Source organism: Mycteria americana, chromosome 1 (genome assembly GCF_035582795.1).
Source record: "Mycteria americana isolate JAX WOST 10 ecotype Jacksonville Zoo and Gardens chromosome 1, USCA_MyAme_1.0, whole genome shotgun sequence".
NCBI classification, from domain to species: Eukaryota; Metazoa; Chordata; class Aves; order Ciconiiformes; family Ciconiidae; genus Mycteria; species Mycteria americana.
In genome coordinates, this window is record NC_134365.1 from 156954336 (window position 1) to 156972014 (window position 17679).

The following is a 17679-nucleotide window of genomic DNA, read 5'->3' on the forward strand; positions in this document are numbered from 1 at the left end:
ACAAGCAATTTTAGAAACACAGCTTCCCTCTTGGATCTTTTTAAGTGCCATGGAATAAAGAAGTGTATTCCTGGTTGAAGAGTTTTTGAATTTCAGTGGTAGGAGCTTTCTGGTAGTGCTTTTCTAATTCCTCAGGTGCAAAGTAATTCAACAGAGCAGTCTGTACGCATTGTATAGAAAAACACCGTTTACAAAATGGAAATCATCAACAAATAGAGGTGTATAAAAAATCAGGTTTTATTTATGATACAGCGAGGATGGAATGTAATTACAAAAGCCAAGAAGCACCTGAAGCAGGAGTGAGGTGAACTGTTGAAAAATCAACTGTCATTGCTATAAACAAAAATCTCTTTGATTTCAGTTTTAAGCATTTGGGTATATAATCAGACTATGCAAACAGGAAATTTGCAGCTGATCCTTGTTTTCCCCCCTCTCTTGCAGTGGTGACGGACAACTTTGGGCTAAATTGAAGGGTAAATTTGGCCTCTATAGAAGGAAAGAGCTAGCCATTCTGGCCATTTATCAAGCCTGGCATGCAATAACCTGGTCCTCTATGGGAAAGGATGGTGCCAAGCAAATGCCTTGCTTCCTTCCCCTCTGCTTTTGCAAGGATGGACGTGTGCAAGTCGGGATGGTGCTCATCCCATTGCCGCGTGTCCCCAGCTGCCAGGACAGCATGCCTTCAGCCAGACAACTGGCAGGTCTGGAAGTTCTGCGTTTGAAGGTCATGTGGCATTGAGCAATACGCTCTCCTGCAAAAGCTACCCTATGTGCAACAGCTGCTCCAGCAGTACGTGGTTAAAACCTGTTTGTGATGAGTGGCTTGGATTCAGAGGGGAAAAGCTGCAATGCAAAAACCACACGGTGCCGTTGCTGTGTGGGCAGCGTGACACAGATGAACGCCCAGCACACAACGGAGCAAGAGACCTTTGTAACGATCCTTTGGCCTGGGGTATGCCTAGAAAAAAATCATCAAGCTTGTAAAATAAAATGCTGATCTTCATCATACAGTCTCCTAATCAAAACAGAACAGTTGTGTTTTGTGGTCACTATTTTGGGGAGGCCTGTGGGTTTCTCTGCTATTGCCAGTGGTAAGTGCTAAAGCATGGTGAGGCTTGAAAAAACCAAATACAATAAAAAGATGATTGTTTTGGGTGTGTTTGAAATGCCCAAGCATAAAATACTAAAATCAAAGTTAGGTTTCAATGATGGACATGAGCACTTTCCAGAGTATATTTTCAGTATTTTGCAAGAGTTTAGCACTTTGATCACCCTGTGTTAATTTACGGAACTGCAGCTGTTAGCGTTTACTGTTGTGACAAATACAGTAAATAGAAAAGATACATATATTCTCTTAAAGTAAATGCAGTGGATATCTGACCAAGGTAACCATTTGTTATTGAAGTTCTTTTGGGGTTTCAAAGCTGCGAGTATTTGTATCGTTTGGCAAATGACATAATGTTAGACTAGCAAAAAATGTATATATACTGTGTAGTAGGAGAACACAGCACTAGATCTGTGTGTTAGACTTAATTTGTGTTACACTTAATTTGCTTTTATAGACACTTTTAAAAATTAATTTTCCATTCAGCTTTTGAGGTAATAAGTTAAAAAAGCACCAACATGATTTATTCAACTGTCTAACCATCATGGAAGGTTTCACTGTATAAGAACTACATGATAAGCAGGTTCCTTATACTGTGAAAGACTTCTATAAATTTTTCATACAGACTTGACATCTGCTGATATGGCTTCGGATGAGTCCTGCCTTCAGCGTATCTGCCGAGGGCTTGCTTTGGAAGGGCTGGTCGATCGTAGTGAGCCAGAAGCTGTATTTGTTTGCAAAGTAGTGACAGGTTCCGCGTGCGCCATTGCATTCGATGAAAGGAGTCGCTCTGAAATCTTCCAGGCAGCTCCCAGGAGAAACCAGCGACTGTCCTCCACCTTCATCACCAGCAGCAGTGTGCTAAACGAGACAAGGAGGGCAGCGGTCAGAGTACAACCTCAGGCAACGCTGTCAAAAACTTACACGTGGGAGAAGAGAAAAACCACTGGAACTGCTTCTAATTCTTATCTCCAGAGCAGAGAGTCGGCTAATCCTGCAACTTTGTAAGGCTTAAGGGTTTGGCTATGCTTTAGCTATACAAAGGAGCTAGCTCATAGGTTGATGTCACTTCAAAATCTTCTGACAAACATCTTTTCTATAGTTAAGATTTTCACTGCTGGAAATCTTAGACTTGGAGAATCATTTAGGTGGGAAGGGCCCACTGGAGGTCGCTTCAGCCAGTCCCCTGCTCAAAGCAGGGCCCACTCCAAAGTTGCCCTCGGTCGCTCCAGGGCACTGTTGAGTTGTTAATACCTCCAAGGATGCAGCTTCCACAACCTCTCTGGGCCACCTGTTCCTCTGTTTGATTACCCTCACTGAGAAGAACTTTCCACCATATATCTAACTTGAGTTTCCCTACTTACAAAGTCTGTCTTACTCTGCAGCGCACATGAGGGGCGCTGTGGAAACAAAATTAGCTTCTATACAAATAACTAGTTCCCTCTATGGCATATTCTTTGACAGCAAATCTCACCAAAATCACGTGTCTTTATACCACTCAACTGTTACCTTTGACACGTACCGTGGTAACGAACTGAATGTTACTTTTCTTCTGTCAAAGGCATTGCTAACAAAACAGGCATTTCCTCTGCCCCTTTAAGAGCTGTACAGCTGCATTTTTAAGTGAAGTTGTTTAATTTTCTGTTAAAAACTGAAGGAATTTGCAATATAAAAGAAAGCAGCTGGAAAATAAAGTTGCTAAATAGTTTTGTAAATGTAAGGAGAAATCTGGGCACATCTAATACGTTTGCCTGCCTATGTTTTAATAAACACCATACTATAGAAGTGCAAGCTGTAACTGGCTTGGTTTATGCTGCGAGAGGCCCACTGTGTTTGTATTAATGAGTAACAGAAGTGGCCACTAACAGAGTAAAGGACTCTCATCTCTGGCTGGTGTTACATGTTGCTGAGGGTTTAGAGAGTTGTTTTTACCCCCCCCCCCCCCCCCCCCCCAAGCTGCAGCCTACCAGCTGTCTTACAAATTTGCCAGATTCGCTAAGCTATGAAGTTCAGGAGCAAAACTGTTCTAGCATCCGTCTACAAGAACAAAGCTGGTAAGAAGCAGCACAAGCTATTGTAGCTTTGAGGCCTTTGCCGTTGGAGCTGGAAAGCAGTTAGTAAAAACTGCACGTGCTATTTGAGCCCCGGCTTGGGAGCAGACCCGCCTGACAACCTCAGGACGAGCACTGGCATTCCTATGCTCAGTGTACAAGCTCCAACTCTATGCCCATAATATCTCTTCTTGGCTTGGCCACGGCCTTTTATCCTTCTGCAGTGGTTACACCACTCTACCATTATAGGCTGCCTGATAGTGGAGTGCCCTTGCTACATGAGATCTTACAGACTTCTACCGCTGTTTGGGCAGGAGGCCATGATGACTCCCTTCATGATTGTACCTTACTCAGGGGAAGGAGGTGACAAATTTAAGCCAAGGAAGCAAAACAATATGTACTCTGAGATAACCACAAGTGTGCTGTCCTTCTTCCATAGTTGCCTGAGAAGCAAAAACGTGTACACCAAACACTTCATTTGCTCCAAACGCTAGCTGGGAAAAATGTGAACTCTTCTGATTGAGTGTCCCTTGGTGCTGGCAGACTTTGGCCTGGCAAAAGGTTCTTGCTAAGGTGACAACTTTGCTCTTAACAAATGCTCAGTGTTTACACAGGGCTTTGCAAACATTTAATTAATCCTTGGAATTCTTGTGAAGTAACTATGAGATTGGTATCAGGGCTTTTTATAGAAGCAAAAGAAAGGTCAAACATAGGGCTGGTCAAAAATTTGACCTGCCCTCTCAAAACATTTTTTTCTTCTGTAACTAAATTAAAAATATCAGATTTCCCTTTACCTTATTTTCTGAAAAATTTAAGTTTTTGGCTTTTGGCAAACAAATGGTTTGTGGGTAAGATTGACTATTGTTCGTCTATGACCTTTTCTGCCAGAGAAATCTTATTTTTTTTCCCAACCCTGTTTACTTCAGCATTCAGTCCAGTCTTTAACGAGTTAACAACATGGGCATATTCTTGCAGGTTTTGACTCTCGTGTACATCAAGCAAGTCAGAAAAATGAGCATCTGTCAGATCATTCACTAACACATTCTAGCTGCTCATTACCATGTTAAGCCCTCCAGTGCTTATATGATCCCTCTGTACAGTCTTGCAAGAAAAGCAAGTCAGGCCCTTCAGTAGGTCTTCCACTGCACACCTAATGCTAAGCTTTTCTGTAACATCCCATTTCCTAACTGTAAGATCACAAGATCTAAGAGATCCTATAAGCCATGGGATAGACAGCTCAGCACTTGTTGCCATTAGAGATACAACACTGAACTTTAATTTTAAAAACAACAGGAGGCTGTCTCTCTTTCCCAGACTAGGTGAAAGACTTTGGCTTCTAAATCTTTGACCACACACCAATGATTTTAAGTTTCCAAAAGAAGGGGAAAAGTTGTTTGTTTTTTTTTCCCTCCAGATCTGCTTCTTAATAGTGATGTGCATAAGTAACTCCCAATCTTTAGCTGTGAAAATGCTTTGTAGGCTACTGTCGCACCTCAGTGCAATTTTATTTGCTAATCCACAGCTGTCCCTGTGTTCTGCTCCAAAGCACTATTTTGTACATAAAGGACTCCACATGCTAGTCTGACAAGAGGCAATTTTCTCTGCAATTCACAGACATTTTGTTTCTCCTCTTCTGCTTCCTAGAAACTAGTTTTGTAGTTCCCTCATTCCCCAGTGTGATCCACGGTTTTGGTGTTGCTGGATCTAAAACAGAGCGGCCTTCCTAGTATCTAAGACTCAAACTTAAAACCCAGTGCCACACAAAATGTGACACTGGAGAACAAATACCATAAGGAAGGAATATCCAATCCACAAACTGCGCCAGCCTTCAGGGCAGTGAGGAATAGAAGCTTCTTGGCTATGGACAGCAATTGCCACAGCTGGGGCCTCACAAACTGAGCAGCGACTGATATATGGCCTGATGTCTTCTTCTGCCACGGGCATCATTGGAAGAGGTGCTGTAGTTGAGAGCCAGTAGGATTTATCATTTCGATTTGCATAATAACAAATATCCCCAGGGTTACAGTAGAGGAATGGCATAGTACTAAACCGAGCCAAACATGAGCCAGCCAGCCCTGTTAAAAAAGAAGAAAGAAAAAAAAAAAAAGAAATTATGGCAGTCGTTCTGACAGAAGACAATGCACGTTTTCAGTTCCCTGCCCCTTCCCAAGCATGTGTCAGTAAAACCCTGCGGTCCAGAATATTTTGCTGGCTTTACAGGTCCCCTTGAACAACACTAATGACTTGCAGGAGCTCTCTCAGGGGCACTCTCTGCAGACACACAGTTTTTATCTTCTCATTTTGGTGTTTCTTACACCTGTTTGCTGAAGTCCCAGCTTTCCCTAAGTTTGTTGTGGTTTGTTTGTTTGTTTTGTTCATTTTGGTTTTTGTTTTTTTGTTCTTTTCAGCCAGAGGGATGGAATTGAGGCTGCTGCCAGCAATACCAGCACATACCTAGATCCTGGTTGTGTGCTTTCTCTTGTCCTTCAAAGTACAGTAGGCTGTATCCACTCCAGAGTTTGTTCATGCCAACTGGGCACATTGGCTCTTGATCGGACTGGCTGTGCTTCACCAGCAGGTAGCCCATGCTAACGCTGCGACCCGGCATGCCTGGCAGTCCGGGGCTACCGGGACGGCCTGGCTGACCTTATAAGAGCGGGGGAAAGAAAAAATACAACTTAGTTTGTGCTGCCACAAATGCTCTGGTGCTAGCTGATATTCCAGCTAAGCTGCTGACGAACAAAGCTTAATTGCATGATGCCTCTTATGGTAAGTTATTGTTAAAAGAGCTGTAGTTCTAGGATTATAGCAGTTGCTTTTGAAGTAGATTGGTGCTGGATCAGGCTCCCTGGTTTCTAGGATGATGTATTTCACTGTCCGAGCCAGGGAAAGTCACACACAAAGTTCTGATGAATTTGAGCATATTTTGTACCATACAGATGAGCAATGTTTTCCTTTAAAACGTTTTCTTAGTCCAAGATTAACCAATGTTTTTTTAATTGCTTGCATTTGCTTCATATGGTTAAAACTATGCTCTGCAAATACCTTTTTCTCTGTGTACTTAGCTAATTAAGATAGTAATCGTTCTGCTCGTTGATTGGATAAGGACACAGGTATTTATTTTACAAATACATTCCCTTAAACATCATCTATCCAAATATCACCTACCCAACCATTCATTTACATTAATGTAACTGTTAGTAAAACACTAGGCTAAAATAACTTAAGAGAAAACCAATATAAAAATACACTCAGATCAAAAGAAACTCACTCACATGAGTGGGCTGACATCTACATCTATCAAAACTTATTCTGAAAAATATTGCTTTAAGATAGCTGTTAAAAGTTAGTTAGTTGTGCCTTGTGAAGAAGCTGTGAAGACAGAAACTTTCTCTCTCCTCCCCTCCTCCCCATCCAGGGCCGTAGTAACTACAGAACAATTTATGGCAGTGAAACAGGAAAGAGGGAAGAAGTGCTGTGCAACATCTCTTACCTTCAAATCCCACCGGACCCTGAAACCCTGTTGCTCCTTGTTCACCTCTGGAGCCAGGAGGAGCTGGAATGCCACCCCTGCCCTGGAGTCCTGGCTCTCCAGGTGAGCCTCTGAAACCTTGCACCAACAATGGTTATAAGCACAGTGACTGCAGAAGTATCAACATGCTACTCACTTTGTTAACATGGGCTCTACTTGCGTATGTTTGGTCCTATCCACCAGGTTTACCAATTTACACTAAAGGCAAGATCCTATCGTTCTTGCTCAGGCAAAGAGAACTGACTTAACTGGAAAAGGTTGCTGGGATCAAGACTACATGAGCCCCACAACCCTAATCTTTCACTCTCGCTACCACCACGCATCTCTGATGAGGCTAATAGCAAGAGGTGCACTGCATCGGGTCCATGCATCACTAACACTACATTCCCTGGGTTGATAGCATGCCCACATGGATGTGCACATTTCCACCAAAGACATTCAGTCTTGATTTAAGTGAGATCCATATCTGATGTTGCTTTGGCTATGTGAGTATTGTCGAAGTTTCCTCCTGTTTTGCTTATGTTCTGAATGCTAGGAGGAGGAGGAAAGCCAAGCCCTAGCTTTGAAAGACCAAAATTTGACTCTCCTTTCTGACTTCCAGAATTTAAAGTAGAAGAGAGCCAAAGCAGTGCTCTTGTGGCCTCACTCTGCTAAGGGGAACTGAGCTTTCACTCTCAGTGTGCAATTCTTACCTGGATCGCCTGGTGGACCCTGAGTTCCCATATCTCCTGGGCTTCCTTGAGGTCCTATATTTCCACGGGGACCTGGTGAACCTTGCTCAGCAACCAGCCTTGGAGGAAGAGGGGGCAGCCCAGGAGAGCCTGGAGGGCCCTGAAAGCCTGTGATTAGAAGCAAGATGAGATAGTTTGATTAAAAAACCCCCTGTATTTTCCTTAATGTGCTTTCATCCACAGATAAGTTGCTGTTTCTTGGCTGCATACATGAGAGAGGGACTGTGGTCTGCAACTTACCACCTTGGGTACAGCAGCTATATTATATTGGGGAAACATGTGTGAGTATGGGGATTTTCTTCTCTTGGACAGCACACAGATAAGCAGAAGGAAATGAATGATGCTACTGCTCCCTCATTTATGACACAGGAAGCTGGGAAGTTCCCCCCAAACAGCCAACAGCTCTCTGAGGTACAGCACAATCTTTTGGTGGGCTTTGGGAGACACAAATACATGATGATATAGATGGGAGTGAAGGATTTTAAAGATATTTCTAAATATCCAGTATGTCTACTCAGGAGGATTAGTTTAGATCAGGATTCTTTTTTTTAACCTGGAAAGTGGCTCTGATTTTGGAGTTGGCATCTCATACAAAAGAAATTTGTGAAGGCAAAAAGTTGACTACCCATGTTAAATTCAGGCATCTGTCCACTGGCATTTGCCAGGGGTCACACAGAGTCATGCAGTTGGAGAGGACTCTGGAGGTCACCTAGCCCAACTTCCTGCTCAAAGTAGGGCCAGTTAGATCAGCTCTGTGGAGCTGCAAAATGAGTAGTTTAGAAAGGAGTCACGCATCTGACTGCACTTACTTACCAGTTACTCCTCTATCCCCCTTGGGTCCGATAGGTCCCATACCACCTGGAAATCCTACTGTGCCCACAAAGCCGATGACACCTTGTTCACCTTTACGACCTTTAATGCAAAATGACAGGTGGCATTACTGCATTTCAACACAGATCAAGTGAGTGCAAAAGTCATGTTATTAAAGCTGCTGTAGCACAGGAGGTTCCCCTGCCCCCAGCCAAGATCAGCGTTTCCCATCCTTACCTTTTGGTCCAGGGTACCCAGGAATGCCAGGTCTCCCTGGTGATCCAGGATCACCTCTACTTCCTTTTGGGCCAATTTGTCCACTCACACCTGTTTGTCCACTTTCTCCTTTGCTTCCTGGTGGGGCCGGTATTCCAGGCTGCCCCTGTAGTCCTGGATAGCCTGTTTAGAGCACATATAGGTTGTAATCTGTTTATACTTAAGACTTGGGCACAGGGAAAAATAACAGTACTATCTAATTGTATGCCATCAGGTTTTATCTCCTTAATTTAAGCGGGGAGCTAATGCTTAGCTCCCCAATAGATTTATTCAGCACTCCTGCTCCTGCTCTCAGGCTAGCATACCTTTCTGCTGTGGTGGCAGAGGAATTAGAGCATGAAGCTCCCCCAAAGCACAGTGTCATCTCAAGCAAGATTTCAGCAGAAGTGGGATGCCTGCTGAGATACAGCCTTCAATGAGCTATTCCTTCCCCAGCAAATGCCTCACTTCACTAGGTGCTTCCCTGCTTCATCCTGAATTCTCCAAGTAACTAGAGAGAAATCAGAGAGCAGCCAGTACCTGACTCAGTGCCAGGTGGTAAATAAGCCAAGGACTTACTATTCCCTGTATCTGAGTGCTTCAGTTGAACATCTGGATACAAATAACTACTTCATGCTGTCTTGGAAATTATGGGAACAGCTTCCTTTTCCAGAATTACATACTGCCTGAAGCTAAACCTGGACCTTGTTTCTGAGGAGAGAGGGACTTACTAACTAGGGTTTTGAGTGGGGCAACTCTCGTGCTGCCTGCTGAAGTTGAATCACATGTGGATACAAATGCAAGATGCATGTGGCAAAGTAAGAGCAAGCCATGCCCGTCTCACCATTTTGGATGGGAGATGGTGTTCCTGTTCCCACTCTCCTGACTGCTTCTATTTTTATTTTTTAATCCAATGATGGCCTGGGGAGTGGGAATCAGTATGCAGAGTTAGGCCAACTAATGTTCTCTTTGCATTTGGAAACCTAGGTATTTTGCTGGTTTTCAGCTGGTTTGCCTGTTATAAGTTTTTGCCAAGTTTACATAAAAATTTCCATGCATCATATAAAGATGATAATGGGACACCTGCAACTTCTGCTACAAACTCTTCACAGCGGCACTACAGTTTGAAATGATTGTGCAGTCCAATAAGCAACAGGTATATCAGCCTCTAAATATAGAGACACACAGAGTGGCTCTTTCATATGTGTGACAGAGGCAGGCTCATAGCATGGACTTTTAGAGAGAAGAGCTAATGCTTCCCAATGTAACTTTGCATGGTAATTTCACATAGGAAGATTTTGTAAATGATTAAGAAAATATTCCGTAGACTTGCAAGTCTGCCACAGACCTCAGATTTTAAAGTAGTAAATTAGCATAATGCTTCTGAAAGCTGTTAAGAGAATTCTGGATGATTAAATCTGTTATTTGCATGAAAATCAAACCCTTCCATCAGGACAACCTGGAGGAACTACCTTTTGCTTTCAAGAGGTCTGTCCCTATTGTCTTATGTACCATCAGTTCTGTCCAAAAATTATTCATGCACTTTAGTGTTGCGTTTAATAGGGATATTTTACTGAATCAAGACAGAAATAACAATGACTGCTGTTGCTAACCCAGTACTTAATCTTCTATTGTTGTCTGAGGGGAACATGGCATGAATTACCTGGCACTCCGTCTAGACCTGGGGAGCCTTTATCACCAGGATATCCTGATATATTTGAAATCCCAGGAGGCCCTGGAAATCCTTCCTGCCCAGGAATGCCAAAGGGTCCTTGGACTCCTGAAAGGAAGAGGAGAAATAATCAGTACTGCAAGGAAAATGCACAATTACAATTATAAGGACTCACCTTAGACTAAGTGTAAAGAATGGGATTTTCAAAATGGAAAACACCTGCAGTTCCCACTGATTTTTGTTTTATTTTTTCAGATGATGTTGTCGAGGTTTTTCTTAAAAGAACCAAATACTAGTTCTGTGCCAAAGCTCTCTGGATAGCTAATTACATCTCACTGTGTAGAACAGTAATAATCTTGTGTCTGCCAGGTAAAATATTATTTCAAGAAAGGAAGTACTCAAAATATCCTAGGTATATTGAAGCAGACAAGAAAGCAGCTTTGTTCTTCTGTGTCCTGTGGAGTCAGAGGTCATAGACATTTTGGTTTTAACTGACCCCAAAAACCCTAAAGTTTGAATCCACAAAGTTCTCTATAGATGAAAAGTGTTAAATGGCCAAAAAACTGGCCCACCAATGACAGATTATTTTTTAAAGTAGATTCAAACTGTCAGGAAGCCACAAACCCCATTTTGTTTATTCATTTAAAAAAAAAAATAATTCTGACAAACAAACATGAATGAGATAAGTGAAATAGCTATTTCTTTCAGGGCTTGATAATAAATTTCTGAATGGTGTTTGAGATGGCACAGCATGTTAGTAACAACAAAGTGTAACACAAAAGAATAGGAATGAGCCATTGAACCAAGTAGGCAAAGGCAGCAAGGCTTTATATCTATGCCAGTCCTTAATCCTTTCAGAGCCAAAATGTTGGAAAACTTTTTAAAAAACCCCTGTAATTAGTTGATTCATCCACAACATCAGCCTGGTGGCTCCCTGGTGGAAGAATAACTGGTGGGGAACCATACTGAGATAAGCACAGGCCGTGACAAGGTGTGTTTGAGCGAGAAGGCTGTACGCTTACATTGCACGAGGGGTGATGGTAGGAGTAAAGCACTGTGCATGGGAATAGAGCCCAGGCGGGATCAGTGGGACAATCACACACTGATGGACAGTGAGGCTTTCAGAAGAAAGGTAAACATTGATGGATTTGCAACAAGAAGAAAGAAAGAAAAGCCATAGCACTTGTGTAACCAGATCCTCATTAAAAATATTTTGGGAGCTGATGGCTGAGAGTAGCCTCTGGCATTTGCAGTGTGCTGAGCTCAGTGGGTGCTACAAGATGCTGCTACCATGGGGAAGGACCCAGGCTGTCCTGGAGGGGCTGGCTTGTCCAGCATTGGGCAATACATGCTGCTGTTTTCTGAGCAAGGGCTGGCTGAGCTGCAGCACTAACTCCAAACAGTGACCTTTCCCACATCGGGAGCTCTCCTATACAACTGTCTATGCTATACTGCATTTTGTGACATCTATAACACCCACAGCTGAAACAAATAATAAGTAGATGCCATTCTTGAGAATACAAACCTGGAACACCTCTGTCTCCCTTCTGACCCGGAGGTCCTCGGCTGCCTTCCACTCTGCTTGGCTCTCCCGCTTCCCCTTTGTCACCCACTGTACCTGGGAAACCTGCAGAGCCGTAGCCATCTGGACCTGTTGTGGAGTTGTTCAAAATTAAGATGAAAGCTGAAATGTTTCTGCATATAAAAATGTATCAACATACTAACATACATGTATAGAGCATGTGGATTTGCTAAATACATGAGTCTGTAATGGCCCATTGAAAAAATGGCTCATAATGGAAAAAAAAGGCCTTAAGGCTTTAACTTTATAAGAGGAAAGAAATTATGATTTGAAGTTGTGTTCTAATCCACCTGTGTGGCAGAACATAGCGTATGAAGTTGTTTGCCAGTGCCCACAATAATGAAGCAAATTCCACATTAGGCTTTGGATGACACAGTTAAGAAAGACACATTGCAAAGATCTCACTGACCAAACTTGCAGCCAACACTATGTTGTGCCTATGAACAGGCAGAATAAGAGTCTCACTTACCTGGTGATCCTGGTATGCCCTTAGTGCCCGGTAAGCCATGCAGTCCACTGATTCCTCTTAAGCCAGGCAAGCCTGTTTTAAAATTACATTCATGATTATCATAATAGTTTCTATGAGTCTGTATATATTCCTAGGTAAAAAATTCAAATGCTTGAATAAATACTATTCTGTGTTAAAATTCTGTGTATTATATGCAAATTATTTAATTACAATAAGCTTATTATGAAATACACCACACCATGGTTTTGTGATTGACAAATTTTGTCATTATCCAATAAACTCACTACAAGATTTTTTTTTAAAATATTTCTGATCTGTCTGGTAGCATGCCATTAGTTCCAGTCTTGCTGCCACAATTTTGTTAATAACCATTTAGTTTTCCAAAATCCTCAAACCAAGACAATTATGGCATAATTGTAGGCTCTAAATGTGATTATAATGAACCTGTCTTCAGGGGAAATTCACTGTGTCATTTAAAAAAACCAACAAAACCCTAACAAAATGTCTAATAGGTGCTGCTGCTGCTGCTACAGGTAAAATTTATCCCATCTATTTGTACCTGTCAAAGTGTTAAGCATGATGTTAAAGCTAGATAGGTATCTCTAATCAATGGCCAGAGCTCTGGAGGACAATACAACCTTCACAAAAATAAATGTCTGTCTCTCTCTTCACTGTCTATAAAGACAGCCTTCAAAACTGTATTAGCTTAGATTTGATGCAGATTCAGATACATGAATCTTACTAAAAGCAGGGCAATTTCTGGCTGTACTGTAGAAAAACATCTGCTTACTTAATATATTAAGAAATTAGGTGGCAACCAATGAGATTCTGTATCCTGTGATACAAACAGCTTCATTTTAAACTATCACCTGTATTTTGATAGCAGAATTCTGTCTGAGCTGTAAGTCATTTATCCTTAAAACCAGACATTGGATCAGTTCGCAGTTTTTGATGATGATGTAGGACAAGTATATTGTTTGCTATCTAATGGCACATTATAATATTCTAATACTGTATATCACTACTCTTGCTGCATTTTAAATAATTTGTTGTTTTTTCTTCCCAGCTGTCATGAAAAATGAAAATGTTTCCTGAAAACTGCTTTCCTGTTTAAGGGAGGTCATCAGCAGTTAAAGTGAGCTCAGTAGACACCAGTCCTTCAGAAGCCATAAATCAGAAGGCAGCCACGTGGGTCTTCATTAATGCACCTGGACTTTGTGAGGCATAAATGTTTACTAGAGGGAACTCTGCCACTCTGAACTGCAAAAAGCCCCCTTTCTTCTTCTTCACCCCAAAGGAACAATATCAAGTGCTCACACTGAAACGACTGAATAGCTGAAGCTGTATGAATACCTGCTTGTCCTGGTAAGCCAGGCCAGCCAGAAGTTCCCTTTTCACCTTGAAATCCAGGCGTCCCGGGGCTTCCTTGCTGCCCTGGGGGACCGACCAGTCCTGGCAAACCTGCGCAACAGTGATGAATCATTGCTTATGAGTGTCCTTAAAACGAAAAGCCCAAAACATGGACTTGTGCTACCTTCATTCTCCCAGGTAGCAAAATGAAGGCTTTCCCCTCCTAATGTCGTTGTATGACACTGCACCGCTCATCCAAGTGGAAGAAAACTGAAGAGAGCAAAGGTAGGAGAGGCAAAGTATAACAGAACAATTCTTTACAAACTTCAGGTTTCTGACAATCTCAGAAATACAGTAGGCTCCTCCTATGAAAATGATAATTCTACTTCTATTGCCAGTTAAAATAAGTAATTTCAATTATGTGCACCTCAGTTTCCCCTTCTGCCACATCTGTTTTGCCTTTCTGACTGGAAAGCTGATTGGACAAGGACTGTTTCCCAGTGAGGTACCTACCGAAACTGCTCCAGTCTTGGCTGGAGTTTCTAAGTCCTATAATTATATGAGAAATGTGGAGCAACTGTTCTGAAAGAGCATTTTCGTGATCCTCCTGCAATAAGACATGTTCTTAAGCCCCGAGTTTATGATCCAGCCAGAGCCAAACCTGACTTTGGTTCCCCAGTACTCTTGGCCAGTACAGTTGGCCAAAGAGCCTGGCTCAAAGGCTCCTGAGTAACTGGGTCCTGGGGATATTGACTTCACTTATGGCAGAAAAGAGCATTGAAAAGCCCATCTCCTTGTAGTACTGAGACAGCATTAGAATACCTGAGTAAGCCAGCAATACAACACTGACTACTATAACATGATCACTATAAAAATGATCTATGATACTAAATGATCACATGATACTATAACATGATCACTATAAAAAAGGTAAAACTGGTATGAAGCAGAGTTAGGCTTTTGAAATTTCCTCTTAATAAGTTCTGCCACAAGTTCCACATCCTTTTCACTGCTCTTTACCAACTTATAGAATGATCAACATATTAAAAAATGTAATGACTTTTGAGGGAAAAGAGATTTTTTTCTTCCTCTTCTTAAACAGTTTTATTCTTTGGAGCATTAAAAAGAATATTTTACCTTCCTGTCCCACAGAGCCAGGGACACCTTGTGTGCCCTTGGGGCCTTCAATGCCACGGAAACCAGGATCACCACCTTCGCCTTTTTGTCCTGAGCCTCCTCTTGTGCCTGGAAAACCACAAAACCAGTATATTCTTTTAATAATTTCTATATGACCCTAACCTAACAAGCATAATGTGAAGCTGGCTACTGAATGGGTCCTGGTCTTGCCACATAAAGACATTCTTCTAGTCAGGGTGCTTGCATAATCTGGGAGAATGAATAGTCGTCTACAGCATGCTGGCCAAACCATCATTAAATTTGTTTTTAAAAGTACTCCCCAAGTTATGTGGAATATAACACTGAGGTTCAAGTGTGCTGCATGTGTAGGGAAATTTGAATACATTACCTAACCAACCCAATCCAAAATCGACCTGACTCTGCTATCCCATCTTCCATAATCATGGCCTGCTATTGCTCCTTTTGTCATCAACAGCAAAAAATTATATAGAAATGTTTACTGGAGTTGCATGTGATTGATGTTTACTGCTATAACTGTACTTTCAGTTGAACAGGGAAATGCAGCACATACTTATTTCAATAAAGAAAAGATGAACCTCTTCAGGAGCTGTCATGAGAGCACAGGTTCAACAACCATCAAAAGCCCATGGTAAGCTCCCCCTCCCTTCCTCTGTGGACTTTAGTACGTGAAAAGTAATACATCCAGAGCAACTGTGAAATTAATACCTGTTAAGCCTGGCACACCAATTTCCCCTTTAAGGCCTGGCATTCCTGGTAAGTTTATAATATCTCCCCGCTCACCTATTTCAAGCAAAAATGAACACATGAGCGGTAAGGCTTTAATTTACACAGTATTTCCTGTTGTTTCGAAGGAATTGCAACTTCCGAGGCAAAATTCAGTAATTATTATCTTTCTAGAATAAAAGAGGAATATGTTAAAGAAAGAAAAACACAAAGTCTCTAGAACAGCCACCCTCCCTGCCATGGATGAATTGATCCATGGATAGTACACGTTGCATGAAATTAACAGTATTAACCTTTTCACAGTCTCCCACATCTACAATATGATTCTGTAAGACTGTATGAAGACTCTTTAAGAGTGAAGACCCCCTAAGACTCTTCAGAACTTAATGCTAAGCATTTGATGGGGAATGAATACAAAGAGTGCTCAGATAAGAGAACAAACTCACCTATTTCACCATGTGAGCCAGGAGTACCAAAATGGCCTGAAATTCCTGGAGTACCCTTTTCTCCCTATCATATGATTGAAAACAGGTATCAGTTAATGAGGATAAGGATTTATTCAACCTTCCAAGCAGCACAGTTTGGAAACATTGAAAAAAGGCTATTAAATTTACCATTTTTGAGTTTCCGTAGCACTTTATAATTTCTAGTCATTTGGCTGAAATCAGTTAAACCAAACCAGTACAAACCAAGTGGCAAGCTATGTTTGCAAAGACTTGAGTTTGAAATTGAGAACATCCTGTTACACATATATGGTAGTGAGTCCTGCAGTCCTTGGTTAGGAAAAAGTCCTATTGAAATCTAAGGGCAAAGCTACCTACGAAAGGAACATAGTTTTTGGCTCTCTTAGATAAATGATGTCTGTGAGTCTACTGCCAGGCGTTTTGTAAGAGTTTATTTCTTACGGTGTAACTTATTTTGCAACCAGCGTGAATCACAGTGAATTACGCTCTAGGAGCTGAGATTCTTAAATTCCTTTACTGTTAGATGAGTGACAGTGAGTCATTTTTGGCAGTGGTACCATCAGTCCTGGGAGAAAGGGAAGAGTAAGCCCAGTGTTGAGAATAATTTTTACCAACAGCTACGGCAACAGGATCAAGGACCCAGAAGGAACTGTCTGGGTCCTCATCGGCAAAAGGCTGGCGCATGAAATTTGGATGTCTCCCAATGAGAAAAGAAAGGACTCTGGTTAATGAATGTTGGAGGGATCAAGCAAAATTATTTGACCTATTTATTCAGTTTTTATTGCATTTTTATCTTTGGACTGTAGCTGTTCAGCACAATTTCAAGAGATGAACACCACTCCCTAGAGAAGCTGAATGCCAGCAGAAGGACACCCTTATTCCCTCACGGGCATGAACTCACCCTGCCTCCTGTGCTGCCAGGGAAGCCTCTGATGCCAGGAGAGCCGGCTGGACCGGGATAGCCTTTCAGACCTGTCAGCCCTTTTGCGCCGATGTCCCCTTTCACACCAGCCACGTAGCTGGGATGCCCAGGGGACCCCGGAGTTCCTGTCTTTCCGGGAATGCCTGGCATTCCCTTGCTACCTGCAGGTGGGGAAGCAGAAAAATAAAGAAGACTTAAACTATTAAAGCTGGGAAGGCTGACACACAGTTGCTTGTGTGTAAGAAGTTTTCCTGCTAACAGCCTTCTCCAAACATGGTGCCATGATGCGCTAGTACAAAAAGGCAGCACACGTATGCGACATAACCCCGCAAAGCTTTCCTCGGGGGTGGCTCTGTGAAACGCAGCTGGGAGCTTAGCTTTCGCTGTCAGAGACTTTGCTGGGGGGGGCTGCAGTGCAGTGCTACAATGAGCGGGGAATATTTAATATGGTAACCGAGAAAAGGCACTGATCGATAGTCCTGAATGTGCTTGCTTTGTTTTGCTGTGACCACTGACCTTTTAAGCCAAGGAATCCCTTTGTGCCCCTTTCTCCAACATCTCCTTTTTCACCTTTAACTTCCAGCATCATGCCGGGCTTGAGTTTTGGGGGTTCTCCCGGCGGGCCTTGATCCCCACGGTCACCTAAAGGGTAAAAAACCCAACCATGTTACAAAAAGCTAGTCAGTGGCACTGTGTTTGAAAAAGCAAACAGAAGAGTGAATTTAGCAAAAAGGGATTAATAGATAATCTTGCACAAGCTATGGAAAATCCACCCGCATAAAAAGTTAGCTGTGTCAATACAACATGTCAGCAGAACAGTCAAGTATAAGAAGACATGAAAACTGAGTTAAACTT

At 42.2% G+C, this 17679-nt stretch overlaps 1 protein-coding gene across 2 annotated transcripts in view; it reads right to left on the reverse strand.

Moving 5' to 3' along the window:
* Positions 1–215: 215 nt before the first annotated feature.
* The window catches only part of COL4A2 (collagen type IV alpha 2 chain), a 146290-nt gene continuing 128826 nt past the window's right edge, over positions 216–17679 (reverse strand). For both annotated transcript variants that reach the window (XM_075525896.1, XM_075525905.1), the window contains exons 33-48: positions 17341–17466; positions 16804–16985; positions 15885–15948; positions 15421–15495; positions 14695–14802; positions 13561–13668; positions 12208–12279; positions 11682–11807; positions 10148–10264; positions 8467–8628; positions 8233–8331; positions 7381–7527; positions 6650–6766; positions 5611–5802; positions 4945–5231; positions 216–1966 (exon numbers count right to left, since the gene is read on the reverse strand). In XM_075525896.1, coding sequence (XP_075382011.1) covers positions 1712–1966; positions 4945–5231; positions 5611–5802; positions 6650–6766; positions 7381–7527; positions 8233–8331; positions 8467–8628; positions 10148–10264; positions 11682–11807; positions 12208–12279; positions 13561–13668; positions 14695–14802; positions 15421–15495; positions 15885–15948; positions 16804–16985; positions 17341–17466 — 2237 coding nt within the window. In that variant the 3' untranslated portion in view covers positions 216–1711. The remainder of the gene's footprint in view (positions 1967–4944; positions 5232–5610; positions 5803–6649; positions 6767–7380; positions 7528–8232; positions 8332–8466; positions 8629–10147; positions 10265–11681; positions 11808–12207; positions 12280–13560; positions 13669–14694; positions 14803–15420; positions 15496–15884; positions 15949–16803; positions 16986–17340; positions 17467–17679) is intronic.